The sequence below is a fragment of the Lycorma delicatula genome, chromosome 12, assembly GCF_047948215.1.
Source record: "Lycorma delicatula isolate Av1 chromosome 12, ASM4794821v1, whole genome shotgun sequence".
Taxonomy (NCBI): domain Eukaryota; kingdom Metazoa; phylum Arthropoda; class Insecta; order Hemiptera; family Fulgoridae; genus Lycorma; species Lycorma delicatula.
The window spans coordinates 63,100,577-63,113,977 of NC_134466.1; the positions used below are offsets into that span (position 1 = coordinate 63,100,577).

Here is a 13,401-nt window from a genome sequence, read left to right on the forward strand (position 1 = left end):
AAAAAAGTGGGATACATGTACACTTTTAAAGAAGAAGATAATATTGAATATTGTATAATGTATCAGTGACCAGATTTCACAAGTCTTTTGTTTTTAATTTCCTGGGATCATAGCTAAGAGCTATGCTGCAAGAAGGAAAGTATGTAATCAGTCAAAAATGGGGTATGGGTTTTTTGCATTTCTTGATGTTCCATGACCCAGGGACCCCAAAAAAAGTGGGGGGTAACATTTTATGTACATATGTACACGTGGATATACATACGATATCTTCTATCGGATCAATATCTCCACAGGGGTGGGGAAGATAGTTTCTTTGGGATCAATTTTCTCAAAATTTTGCCAACATAATCCCGCTTCATATTAAGCTCAGCAAATGTGTGAATGTGTCTCAACCATTTAAAAAGAATTTTGCCCCCAAATTCTCGCTCTTTCAAAAAAATGCGTATTTTTTAACTGGATTTTTTAAATTTTCAATTAAAATATCGACTCTTAAACTTTTTTCATGTATATTTATTTCTCCACTATGTAGTAATAAGAACTGATGCCAGGAAAGTATAAAACTTTGTCGCCGGGTTTTTTTTATTAGTGAAGAATTTTTATTTCATTTTTCTGTACAGGCATTATATCGGAGAGCAAAAGATGAACTCTGGGTTCACTATAAACCTTTTTTATTCCAACATATTGGAACACAATCTTCTTTAAAAGGAAAAGTTAAAAAATTACAAGTAAGTTTTTTAGCTAAGTTTTAATGCGTTTTTAAATCCATTGTACGGATAAAATTATCTTTTACTTTTTAGCGACAATTATTAATCATTATTACCGACATACTCTTGATTTTAATTTATTAAAGTAGAATGGAATAAAAATATCAGATAAATAAATTAATAAAGAACAATAATATAATTATTAGATTATCTAAATTTCATTATCCGATTGTTTTGTTTTTATTCATATTTTGCCAAATCTGTTGGTTTGAAAACAGGCCATAGCTTTAAATCTTTTTTTTTTGTTTCATGTGGTTGTATAGTTATATAAAAAAGGCAAAAAGGTTTTTCTTTAGTTTTCCTTTAGATTTTTACTGAGAAAGAGAGTAAAAAGAAAGAGAAATTAATGTAATGAAATTTCTTAGCGGCTAATGCATCAAAGAAGATTGCGACTAACCGATTTTTGAGAGTAATTTTATTAATTTTAATTATACGCTTTGTTCAATATCAACTAATAGGATACATAGATTTAAATAAATAATTATTTTCATTATATTAATATTATTAATATAGTAAAATATATAAAATACTAAATAACAAATTATTAAATTTGTGCTTAAATAGTTGGCAGCTCACAAACATCCACTAGAAACTGTTGATTGGGAATGGTTTCCCCAACAAAACCAAAAAACAATGTAATTATTATTTTGTATTGAATATTGATTCATATTAGAAAAGCCAGGAGGTAAGTAAAGTTTACTTATTTTTTGTGAAATAATGGGACCGAGTAATAACTGCCCCGTTGGAATACAGGAAATTAGTCATGATAAACATGACTAATTCGACCATTCTCAGGAATGGTCGAACTGAGAATGTACACGACTAAACACTTCATTTACACTCATACATATCATCCTCATTCATCCTCTGAAGAATTATCTAAACGGTAGTTACCGGAGGCTAAACAGGAAAAAGAAAAAGTCATGATAAACAACAGTCAGATATTCAGAATGATACAGAAGGCATGGGAAACTCATTGGTTCCACATACGTTTGTTCAGTAGAAGCCTTGAGAATCCGTGTTGGTTGCTATCTTGCCACCCTATTTCATTGTTTTTACATATAAGGTGGTTTTTATTTAGTGAAAGAAGTGTGTTTTATATACGTGTCGTAAGTATATTAATATAACTAAATATAATAATATAGAAAACTCTATAATAACACATTTAATAATTAATCACATTTGCATAGTTAGAATGTAAGAAATACTTACATACTTTTTGGTAAATTATAGAAGCTCACCCGTGATGGAGTAAGACTTCCTAATTAGCAAACGGGAAATTAGTCGTGAACAACAAGAAACAGATATTCAGTATTATTTCGGAGGCTATATAATTTGAATTATTCTCAAACAATTATAATAAAAACATTAAACATATTTACAGAAATAGGCAAATTCGATGAGCTTGTGACTTTCAATTGAAATCATATCTTACATTTAAAACTTTTTTTTATTGAATTTGATGTAGTGGGGTCATGATTGTTCAATTCTCTGAAAGATAGTTGTGGAAGGTTCTTGTAAACTTTCTATAAAAAAGATAATCTCATATTTTTCTGTTAAATTTTTAACTTTTCCACAAAGGGCTTCTTTGTACCACAGAAAATTAATGCAGTTTGGCTTTACCAGAAACAGTGTAATAAATTTAGATGTTTAGTTAATTATATTTTGGATTTTGCTTTAGTTAATGCTTCTCCTGAAATTTTCATGCAAAAAATCAGTAATGTCTTGGTGCAAAGGGCTTATGAGAGGGAGTTTTACAAGTTTTCATGTCAAATGTTACTATGTCAGTTAATTAAAAGGGAAAGACGCTTGTCAATTACAGTAGCCAAATAGTATGTTTGTGTTAAAGTATAACATTGAAATGTCATATGTCATATTATGCTAATCGATAAGTATCAACTCTGGCGTTTGTCAGTCGGATGCTTGTGCGACAGAGTTATAACTAGGGTCAGCTTAGGACACTCCTTTTTGACTCGTGTTCTTCTAATAGTTCATGGAAGACAGCCTTATTTTATGTTACTGGCATCTTAACTCTTGAATGATCTTTTTACCTCTAAAAATATTTTGATTCTGTAAAAATTAAATTTTCATCTTTTATAGAAGTGAATTTGCTTCCATTAATACTTAAAAAAACATGCAATAATCTTTGTTTAATTTAGCATCGAAGTCTATATACCTTGCCTTAAATAAAGGTGACTAACATATTCATTTTATACCCACATTTAACATCGTTTATGCAAATATTTTATTAAAAGAGTTCAAAGCTATCCTTCCCTTTATCAAGCATGTTCAGTTACGAGAAAATTTGTTATAGGTTTCGATAATCCTTATTCTTTGTCACTGCATTTTTGTTTCCAAACAAGGTTGATGTGTTATTTTATATTTACACCAACAACCTGTTTCTTTTACCAAACCATTTAGATTCTGGTTAAGATCATTTTTCTATTGATCTATTAATTTACTGCAAATGCCTACAATATTTCACTTTTCTGGAACTATCATGTGTGATTATATATTGAAAGGTTCCAGTTGAATATTATTATAGAAGTACTCACATGGATGAGTTATTTCTATGAAAACCAATTTGTTTTATCATTGTAAGAAAAGTAGATATATTTTTAATATTTGTTAATTATATAAAGATAATAAATTATTATTATTATTTTATGTCTTGCTGCAGAGTATGGATGCACAAACTGATAGTTCATTTTTTGATGAAGATCCATTATCTTTGAGTATTAAAAAAGAAATCAAGCATGAAACAGAGCGAACAGAACATTTGATTGCTCCTGTTGCTATGACAGATGATAAACCGACAACATCTAGACAAGTAAGATATTTTCATTTACTTTTTGATGGTTTACCTAATATTTAGCATTCTAGTTTAACACTAGATATTTTGATTAAAAGCTTAAAAAAGTGATACCAAACTGTATGTGAAATGATAAAACAGTATGTGTAGGATTGTACGATTGACAAGTCACTCCTGAAAACTCGTGCTTTTGATAAAGAATAAACATTCCGAGCGAGGTTTTATATAAGGTCTCTTGTTTCTTTCTTCGTAGTGCCAAAATATACTGTTCCTCATCACACAAAAAACCTACTGAAATGCAGCTGATATATTCTTGCAAGTAAATTTATAATCTATTCACAGAAACCAGTTTTATGAAGAACATTGTTGTCCTCAGACAAACTACTTCATTGTGTCTCTTATGGTACTGTAAATGTGGCACAGCCATAACAAATTATGTAACAGAGGTAGATTCACATTTTTAGGCTTTTCTTTTCTAATAAATGGTTTTCTGTCCCTACTATCCCATTCACACAATAAACAACAGTAGTTTATGTAACCAAGCCGCAAACCAAGAATAAATGCAATCACTTTCAAATCACCACAAATACTACATTTATATACTGCTTATTGAAGCTTTTCCAATATAGATTTAATATTTTTATAAGTTTCTTTCATAGTGGCAGAGTGGGCCACAGGTACTGACGGGAATTTATTGCCATTATGCAGAAGCCGGCTTTTAAACTAACTTCAGAGGAATCTATGAACAAGTGCCATTCTGTTGGGTTATGTTCATTACAAAGTGGCTGCATAAGAGAAGAAATGTCATTACAAAACGCTAAGGCATTTTCTTCAGAAAAAAAACTTTAAATTCAGAATGATGATTACGATAAGTGCTACATTTCTTTGTATTCCTTTGAAGAAGATTCCATCTTTTTTGCCGGGAAGCAAGCATTCCAGACTGTTTTTTTGATACTTTAAATCTTTTATGAGTTCGTTAAGATTTACTTTAATCAGTAAATGAGGCTCAGATGAAATGCTTTTTTCATAAGTTGTATCACCAGAATCTGTTTATTTCTTTCTTACTTCCACCAGACTCTGAGCTCCCTTCATCTAATGTCACATGTTCTGGAGACTTTGGTGTTGTCAATTCTTTGCAGTATGGATCTGTTCTCATTGCGGATTGTAAGTTTGATTACAACACTCTATGTTTTGATTTTGATGTAATCCCTTTAATGTTTGCTAAGCAGAAATAACAGTCAGAAGAGTGATTTTTGGGTTCCTCCAAATCATAGGGATAGCAATGGCATGTGGCGTTTGACATTTTTCCACACAGTGAGAAACCTAGAACATGATAAACAACAGATATATGGGACCCAGGCCCTTGTTTTCAAGTTCAAGAAAGTAAAGTGATTTAACTAACATAATACAGATTGCTCTCCAGTATCTTAACATCAATTTTTTTTCATGAAAATATTTTTGAAAACCCTATTCAATAATTTGGAAAACTGCTGCCAGTGAACATTGCATTAATAATTTTTTAATCCATAAATTTGCAAAAAAGTAGAAGTTACATTTTGCACAAAACCCCTCAAAGAATGATAACGAGATAGAGATCTAAAAGTACTCGAGTAAAACTCAAAATTATAAATATAATTTATTTTTTAATGATTTCTCAATTTAAGTTGAAGCTTAACAGATAATCATATAAACACATCACGAGATAACTGAATTTTAATGAGTGGTAGTATTTTAAATCTAGTTTTAAAATAACTATTTTTTCTTACTTAGTTTTGTTAGAACCAAGGGTTTTACAGAATTGTAAAACAGCTTATACTAACAATGCTGAACATGTGCCTCACCTCATCCAGTGAGGTGATTGCAGATTTTTCCTTCCCTTTTATTCAACTGAGTTTTGTAAACAATAAACTAACCCGTGGTACAATGATATGTTGTACTATACAATTCCTTAAAAAATCAGGTTTTCTTTAAATTTGTATTTCTAAATTCCCTGCCCTTGCAGATCTGAAATCGCCATAAAAGTAGCTATAAGACTCCATTGAATGAAAGCAACATGTAAGTGGCATCAGCCACAATAATTACTTTATTCAAATTAATAATACTCACTATACAATTAGTTCCTTTCAAGGTGTCACTAGTAGGGTGGATTTACATTTTAGTAGGTTTGACATATAAATTTACAAAGAAGTATGATTAGCTCACAGAAGAAAGTAACGGAATACAACTTCACTTTTAAATTTCTTAAGGAGGCTCATCATGGGATTCTTTTATCATGAGATTGATTTTGCAAATTCAAGTGCCAAATATCTCATGTAATGTTGCCAATAACGATGGTCAACATGATTTTTGTCTCATGAGTACCAATAGGTGTATTTAATGCAATTCTTTATCCTGTTTTCAAATATGTATTCATAATTTCTCCATTACCTACAGCTTCTTTGTTATTTTAATTTGTATAAATATTTAAAAATTTTTTTTTCATTGTCAACTAAAAGATCCTAGAGAATTATAAATATGATTGAACCAAATGAGCTAACTCAAAGAGTAGTGTTGTTATTGTTGTGTAGATTTAGACGTGTATAAATATGTACAAATGTTACCTAGTGCAGCATACATTCATCAGAACAATGCCAGTTGTGAGATAGTGAACCAGGAAACATGTCATTGTAAGTGCTTTATGTGTTACATATTTACAATTTTATTTCTTTTAATTAGTCGTTAGTTACAAAATGCCTAGAGTTTTTTTAAATCTTTTAACTTCTTTTTTTATGTATGTGGTGAAGTAGTGCTCTAGTCCCAAAGGCGAACTTTATTTTGGGTGTAAAGTCAAGACCAAACAAGGGCCTGGGTCCCATATATCTGTTGTTTATCATGATCTAGGCTCCCCACTTCCTTCTCACTTTGTGGAGAAATGCCACACGCCATATGCCATTGCTAAATTTACTAAAATTACTCTTTTGACTAAATGATTTCTTACAAAAATTACATGTGAATTTCTTCAACAGTAGGAATAGAGAAATGTGTTTTTAAACTACAGCTTTCATTAAAAGTTTTTTTGCAAAAATTAAAAGTGAAATTTTTTTCATCTGTATTAGTAGAGATATGCGTTTTTAAATTACTGTGACGAATAAATGTTGTTTTTTTTTTTTTGACAACATGAATATTTAAATGGTGAAAGACTCCTGACAAAAAACACATGAGTGAATAAGAAGATGAGAAGATATGACATTCCTTTCTGTAACAGGTTTTTCTGTAATTTGCAAGCATGTTTCTTTAAAAGTAAAAGTGTTGAAATCATCATATTCTTCATTGAAGACAATCACAAATGCACTTATATTTTAATTTATTGCAAATCACACATTTTGATGTCTGTAAAATACTTCCGGTAATTCTTTCTTCCACATCATCGATAACTTCTTCAATAAGATCCTAAAACAAAAATGTAGCTGTCGAGTTAAAAATCTATCGTAAAAATTTGTTATTTTAAATAATGCCAACTACAAATTGAACACTTTATACTTTAATATTAAATATCTTATGTTCATATTTAAGCAAGCACTTTATATTTGTTTCAAAGTAGCATCATTTATATTAGCAGTTAAAATACAGAGGACAAAATGTAACACAATCAAACTATATGCTACATAGCGCAGAAATTAAAACTGGTCAGTCAACAGGCAATTTCATAATACCAAATAAAAAAAAATTTTTTTTTAATTTACTGTAGTTTAATTCTGTTAATATTAACTGAAAATAGAACCCTGTAAATAAGTGTAGATATTTTCCAAACTCATCCCCAGATTAAGTGATTGGTCATTACATTTGTTCTTAAAACATCAAAGACAGCGAAGAGTAATAAAATTGGTTTTATCATTTTTATTAGATATTCATCTACTGGAAGAATTGAATGAAATGAAAAATAAGAGAAAACAGGCTTAGTACTGGATGGGTGAGTCAAGTAAATAATGAAAGAATTATATACTGAAGATCCAAAAATTATATTAATTGACCATGAAAATGTCAAACAAATTATTTTAATTTCTCTTTAATACATTCTGATGCACAAAAATGAGAGTGCCATGAGAAAAGCAGTGTAATAATTGTATGTTATTTATCTACAAGATTGAGCTACACATTTCTAGAGAAATGTTATCATCGTGTTTCTAAATCACATATATTCAGATACATATCATAAGTTTTTAATGCAATTTATAACCTGCTGAGAAATTTCTTAAAATATTTTTAAATGTGTTTTGATTTTAAGAGAACTCTATGAGCAACAACGTTAGATCTTTAAAAACATATAGAGTAAAAAACGATTTAATAATTCATCATATTTGCATAGCCAGAAGGTAAGAAATACTTACGTATTTTTTTGTGAAATTATATAAGCTCACCGGTGATGGAGTCAGACTTTCTAATTAGCAAAACGGGAAATTAGTTGTGAACAACAAGAGACAGATATTCAGTATTATTCTGGAGGCGAAATACTTGGAAGTATTCTGAAACAAGTTTAATAAAAACATTTAACATATTCTTGGAAATAGGCAGATTTCAATGTGCTTGTGTTTTTTCAATTGAAATCATATCCTACATATAAATGATATTTTTGATTAAATTTGATGTACTGGTCTTGATTGTTCAATTGTAGAAGGTTCTCGTAAACTTTCTATAAGAAGAGATACTCTCATATTTTTTTGTTAAATTTTTCACTTTTCCACAACGGCTTCTTTGTGACACAGATAATTAATGCAGTTTGGCTTTACCAGAAACAGTGTAATAAATTTAGATGTTTAGTTAATCGTATGCTTCTCATGAAATTTTCATGCAAAAAATCTGTGATGTGTTTATTAATGGTTGGTTGATAATGGCATATGTGAGGCTGTAGTTTTATAAGCTTTTCATGTCAAATGTTACTATGTCAGATTAATTAAAAGGAGAAGAAGCTTGTCAATATTTTACTGGCATCTTAACTTTTGAATTATCTTTTTACATCTGAAAATTTTTTGATTCTGTAAAAATTAAATTCTCTTCTTTTATACAAGTTAATACTTAAAAAAACTTGCAATAATCTTTGTTTAATTTAGCATCTATACCCATTACATACCACGTAATTATAATTATACCATTATAATTTAGTCTATATACCCAGTGAATACTTTTCTTATGAAAAATATTGTATCATTTTTAGTAATAAAAAATGATGACCTCTACTGTTATTGTCTACTCATGTATATTTTTTGGAGATTAAGAAATTCATTTGTATCATAAACTTTGGTTTTCATGTGGTATTAGTTATAAATATAGATTATTTGTATAAAAAGTCATTTCCAGACATAACCGACACATATTAGTGCTTTAAAACACGCTTTGATAGTCACACTATTAATATTACTTTTTTTTTGCAGAGTTTGGATCCACAAACTAGTGATTCAGTTTTGGAAGAAAATCCATTATCTTTGCCCATTAAAAAAGAAAAAATGCATGAATCTGTGGAAGAAGAAGATTCTTTTGTACATCTTTCTAAGACAGATGATGGTCTGACAATATTTAAACAAGTAAGCTATTTTCTTCTTATCTTGTTTTAAGTTAAAAACATAAAACCTAGTTATTGTAAGAATTCTTAATTATTCTATTCATTATGATATTTTTATTTGCTGTTTGTTGCTCACATATAATCATTTTGCATTTATGTCTAGCTTGAGATATTTTGATTTATGGTGTAAAAAACATTTTAGTAGAGTATAGGACGGTAAATAGCTTTGTTTAACCGATTGCATCTAACATTTTGTACAACAATACGTAACAAATAAAATACAGTAAGCAGGTGCCTCACGCCTTAAATGAAGGTGACTAACATAGTCATTTTATACCCACATTTAACATTGTTTATAAAAATGTTCTATAACAGTACAAAGCCATCCTTGCCTTTATGAACCTTGTTTAGTTTGTTACAGAAACTTTGTTATAGGTTTTGATAATCCTTATTCTATGACATTTTGTTTCCAAACAAGGTTGATGTGTTTTTTTATATTTACACCAACAACCTGTTTCTTTTACCAAACCATTTAGATTGTGGTTAAGATCATTTTTGTATTGATCTATTAATTTACTGCAAATGCCTACAATATTTCACTCTTCTGGAACTATCATGTGTGATTATATATTGAAAGGTTCCAGTTGAATATTATTATAGAAGTACTCACATGAATGAGTTATTTCTATGAAAACCAATTTGTTTTATCATTGTAAGAAAAGTAGATATATTTTTAATATTTGTTAATTATATAAAGATAATAAATTATTATTATTATTTTATGTTTTGCTGCAGAGTATGGATGCACAAACTGATAGTTCATTTTTTGATGAAGATCCATTATCTTTGAGTATTAAAAAAGAAATAAAGCATGAAACAGAGCGAACAGAACATTTGATTGCTCCTGTTGCTATGACAGATGATAAACCGACAACATCTAGACAAGTAAGATATTTTCATTTACTTTTTGATGGTTTACCTAATATTTAGCATTCTAGTTTAACACTAGATATTTTGATTAAAAGCTTAAAAAAGTGATACCAAACTGTATGTGAAATGATAAAACAGTATGTATAGGATTGTACGATTGACAAGTCACTCCTGAAAACTCGTGGCTTTTGATAAAGAATAAACATTCCGAGCGAGGTTTTATATAAGGTCTCTTGTTTCTTTCTTCGTAGTGCCAAAATATACTGTTCCTCATCACACAAAAAACCTACTGAAATGCAGCTGATATATTCTTGCAAGTAAATTTATAATCTATTCACAGAAACCAGTTTTATGAAGAACATTGTTGTCCTCAGAGAAACTACTTCATTGTGTCTCTTATGGTACTGTAAATGTGGCACAGCCATAACAAATTCTGTAACATATCAAACTGTTTACTACCTCCCAACAGACAGCATGTTATATTATTGCTGTTAAAACATCCATAAAACATAGAAATGAATAAACATAAGAAATATTGTACTTCTTAATACCATTCTTATTGATCTTTGATAACAGCCATGAGGCTACTCTTCCAGGATCTATAATTCATGCATAGTTTTTAGTATGGTATTTATGAGGGTTCCTTGTGATTTTTAATGTGGTTTTATGCCATTTCTCTAGGATTTTTCAGTATTCCTTGATTAGAATCTTTTTTTCATGTGTTTTAAATTATAATCGGTAATTATAATAAAATGATTATACAATAGTAATAATAGTACTGCATGATATAAATCTGAAAATTAGTAGAATGTATTGATATGCCACTATTTTTTAGCAAAAAAATTGCTTTTTTGAAGCCATGGTGTGCATCAGCTTACTCAAAACAATTTCTTAGAGTTTCTTTGCACAGATAATTTTAGAAAACTTCTGTTTTAAGTACATGAACCAGGAGTATTTTCAATGTCCTTGACGAAATTGTTCATTAATCCTAGTTTGATATGTAACAGAGGTAGATTCACATTTTTAGGCTTTTCTTTTCTAATAAATGGTTTTCTGTCCCTACTATCCCATTCACACAATAAACAACAGTAGTTTATGTAACCAAGCCGCAAACCAAGAATAAATGCAATCACTTTCAAATCACCACAAATACTACATTTATATACTGCTTATTGAAGCTTTTCCAATATAGATTTAATATTTTTATAAGTTTCTTTCATAGTGGCAGAGTGGGCCACAGGTACTGACGGGAATTTATTGCCATTATGCAGAAGCCGGCTTTTAAACTAACTTCAGAGGAATCTATGAACAAGTGCCATTCTGTTGGGTTATGTTCATTACAAAGTGGCTGCATAAGAGAAGAAATGTCATTACAAAACGCTAAGGCATTTTCTTCAGAAAAAAAACTTTAAATTCAGAATGATGATTACGATAAGTGCTACATTTCTTTGTATTCCTTTGAAGAAGATTCCATCTTTTTTGCCGGGAAGCAAGCATTCCAGACTGTTTTTTTGATACTTTAAATCTTTTATGAGTTCGTTAAGATTTACTTTAATCAGTAAATGAGGCTCAGATGAAATGCTTTTTTCATAAGTTGTATCACCAGAATCTGTTTATTTCTTTCTTACTTCCACCAGACTCTGAGCTCCCTTCATCTAATGTCACATGTTCTGGAGACTTTGGTGTTGTCAATTCTTTGCAGTATGGATCTGTTCTCATTGCGGATTGTAAGTTTGATTATAACACTCTATGTTTTGATTTTGATGTAATCCCTTTAATGTTTGCTAAGCAGAAATAACAGTCAGAAGAGTGATTTTTGGGTTCCTCCAAATCATAGGGATAGCAATGGCATGTGGCGTTTGACATTTTTCCACACAGTGAGAAACCTAGAACATGATAAACAACAGATATATGGGACCCAGGCCCTTGTTTTCAAGTTCAAGAAAGTAAAGTGATTTAACTAACATAATACAGATTGCTCTCCAGTATCTTAACATCAATTTTTTTTCATGAAAATATTTTTGAAAACCCTATTCAATAATTTGGAAAACTGCTGCCAGTGAACATTGCATTAATAATTTTTTAATCCATAAATTTGCAAAAAAGTAGAAGTTACATTTTGCACAAAACCCCTCAAAGAATGATAACGAGATAGAGATCTAAAAGTACTCGAGTAAAACTCAAAATTATAAATATAATTTATTTTTTAATGATTTCTCAATTTAAGTTGAAGCTTAACAGATAATCATATAAACACATCACGAGATAACTGAATTTTAATGAGTGGTAGTATTTTAAATCTAGTTTTAAAATAACTATTTTTTCTTACTTAGTTTTGTTAGAACCAAGGGTTTTACAGAATTGTAAAACAGCTTATACTAACAATGCTGAACATGTGCCTCACCTCATCCAGTGAGGTGATTGCAGATTTTTCCTTCCCTTTTATTCAACTGAGTTTTGTAAACAATAAACTAACCCGTGGTACAATGATATGTTGTACTATACAATTCCTTAAAAAATCAGGTTTTCTTTAAATTTGTATTTCTAAATTCCCTGCCCTTGCAGATCTGAAATCGCCATAAAAGTAGCTATAAGACTCCATTGAATGAAAGCAACATGTAAGTGGCATCAGCCACAATAATTACTTTATTCAAATTAATAATACTCACTATACAATTAGTTCCTTTCAAGGTGTCACTAGTAGGGTGGATTTACATTTTAGTAGGTTTGACATATAAATTTACAAAGAAGTATGATTAGCTCACAGAAGAAAGTAACGGAATACAACTTCACTTTTAAATTTCTTAAGGAGGCTCATCATGGGATTCTTTTATCATGAGATTGATTTTGCAAATTCAAGTGCCAAATATCTCATGTAATGTTGCCAATAACGATGGTCAACATGATTTTTGTCTCATGAGTACCAATAGGTGTATTTAATGCAATTCTTTATCCTGTTTTCAAATATGTATTCATAATTTCTCCATTACCTACAGCTTCTTTGTTATTTTAATTTGTATAAATATTTAAAAATTTTTTTTTCATTGTCAACTAAAAGATCCTAGAGAATTATAAATATGATTGAACCAAATGAGCTAACTCAAAGAGTAGTGTTGTTATTGTTGTGTAGATTTAGACGTGTATAAATATGTACAAATGTTACCTAGTGCAGCATACATTCATCAGAACAATGCCAGTTGTGAGATAGTGAACCAGGAAACATGTCATTGTAAGTGCTTTATGTGTTACATATTTACAATTTTATTTCTTTTAATTAGTCGTTAGTTACAAAATGCCTAGAGTTTTTTTAAATCTTTTAACTTCTTTTTTTATGTATGTGGTGAAGTAGTGCTCTAGTC

At 29.7% G+C, this 13,401-nt stretch overlaps 1 protein-coding gene across 1 annotated transcript in view; it reads left to right on the plus strand.

Annotated features, from left to right (window-relative positions):
• The first annotated feature begins 1,781 nt into the window (after positions 1 to 1,781).
• LOC142332781 (uncharacterized) overlaps positions 1,782 to 13,401 on the plus strand; it is a 34,183-nt gene continuing 22,563 nt past the window's right edge. The window contains exons 1-4 of the mRNA XM_075379397.1: positions 1,782 to 1,873; positions 3,445 to 3,594; positions 8,985 to 9,134; positions 9,908 to 10,057. Of these exons, the coding sequence (XP_075235512.1) occupies positions 3,448 to 3,594; positions 8,985 to 9,134; positions 9,908 to 10,057 (447 nt within the window). The 5' untranslated portion in view covers positions 1,782 to 1,873; positions 3,445 to 3,447. The remainder of the gene's footprint in view (positions 1,874 to 3,444; positions 3,595 to 8,984; positions 9,135 to 9,907; positions 10,058 to 13,401) is intronic.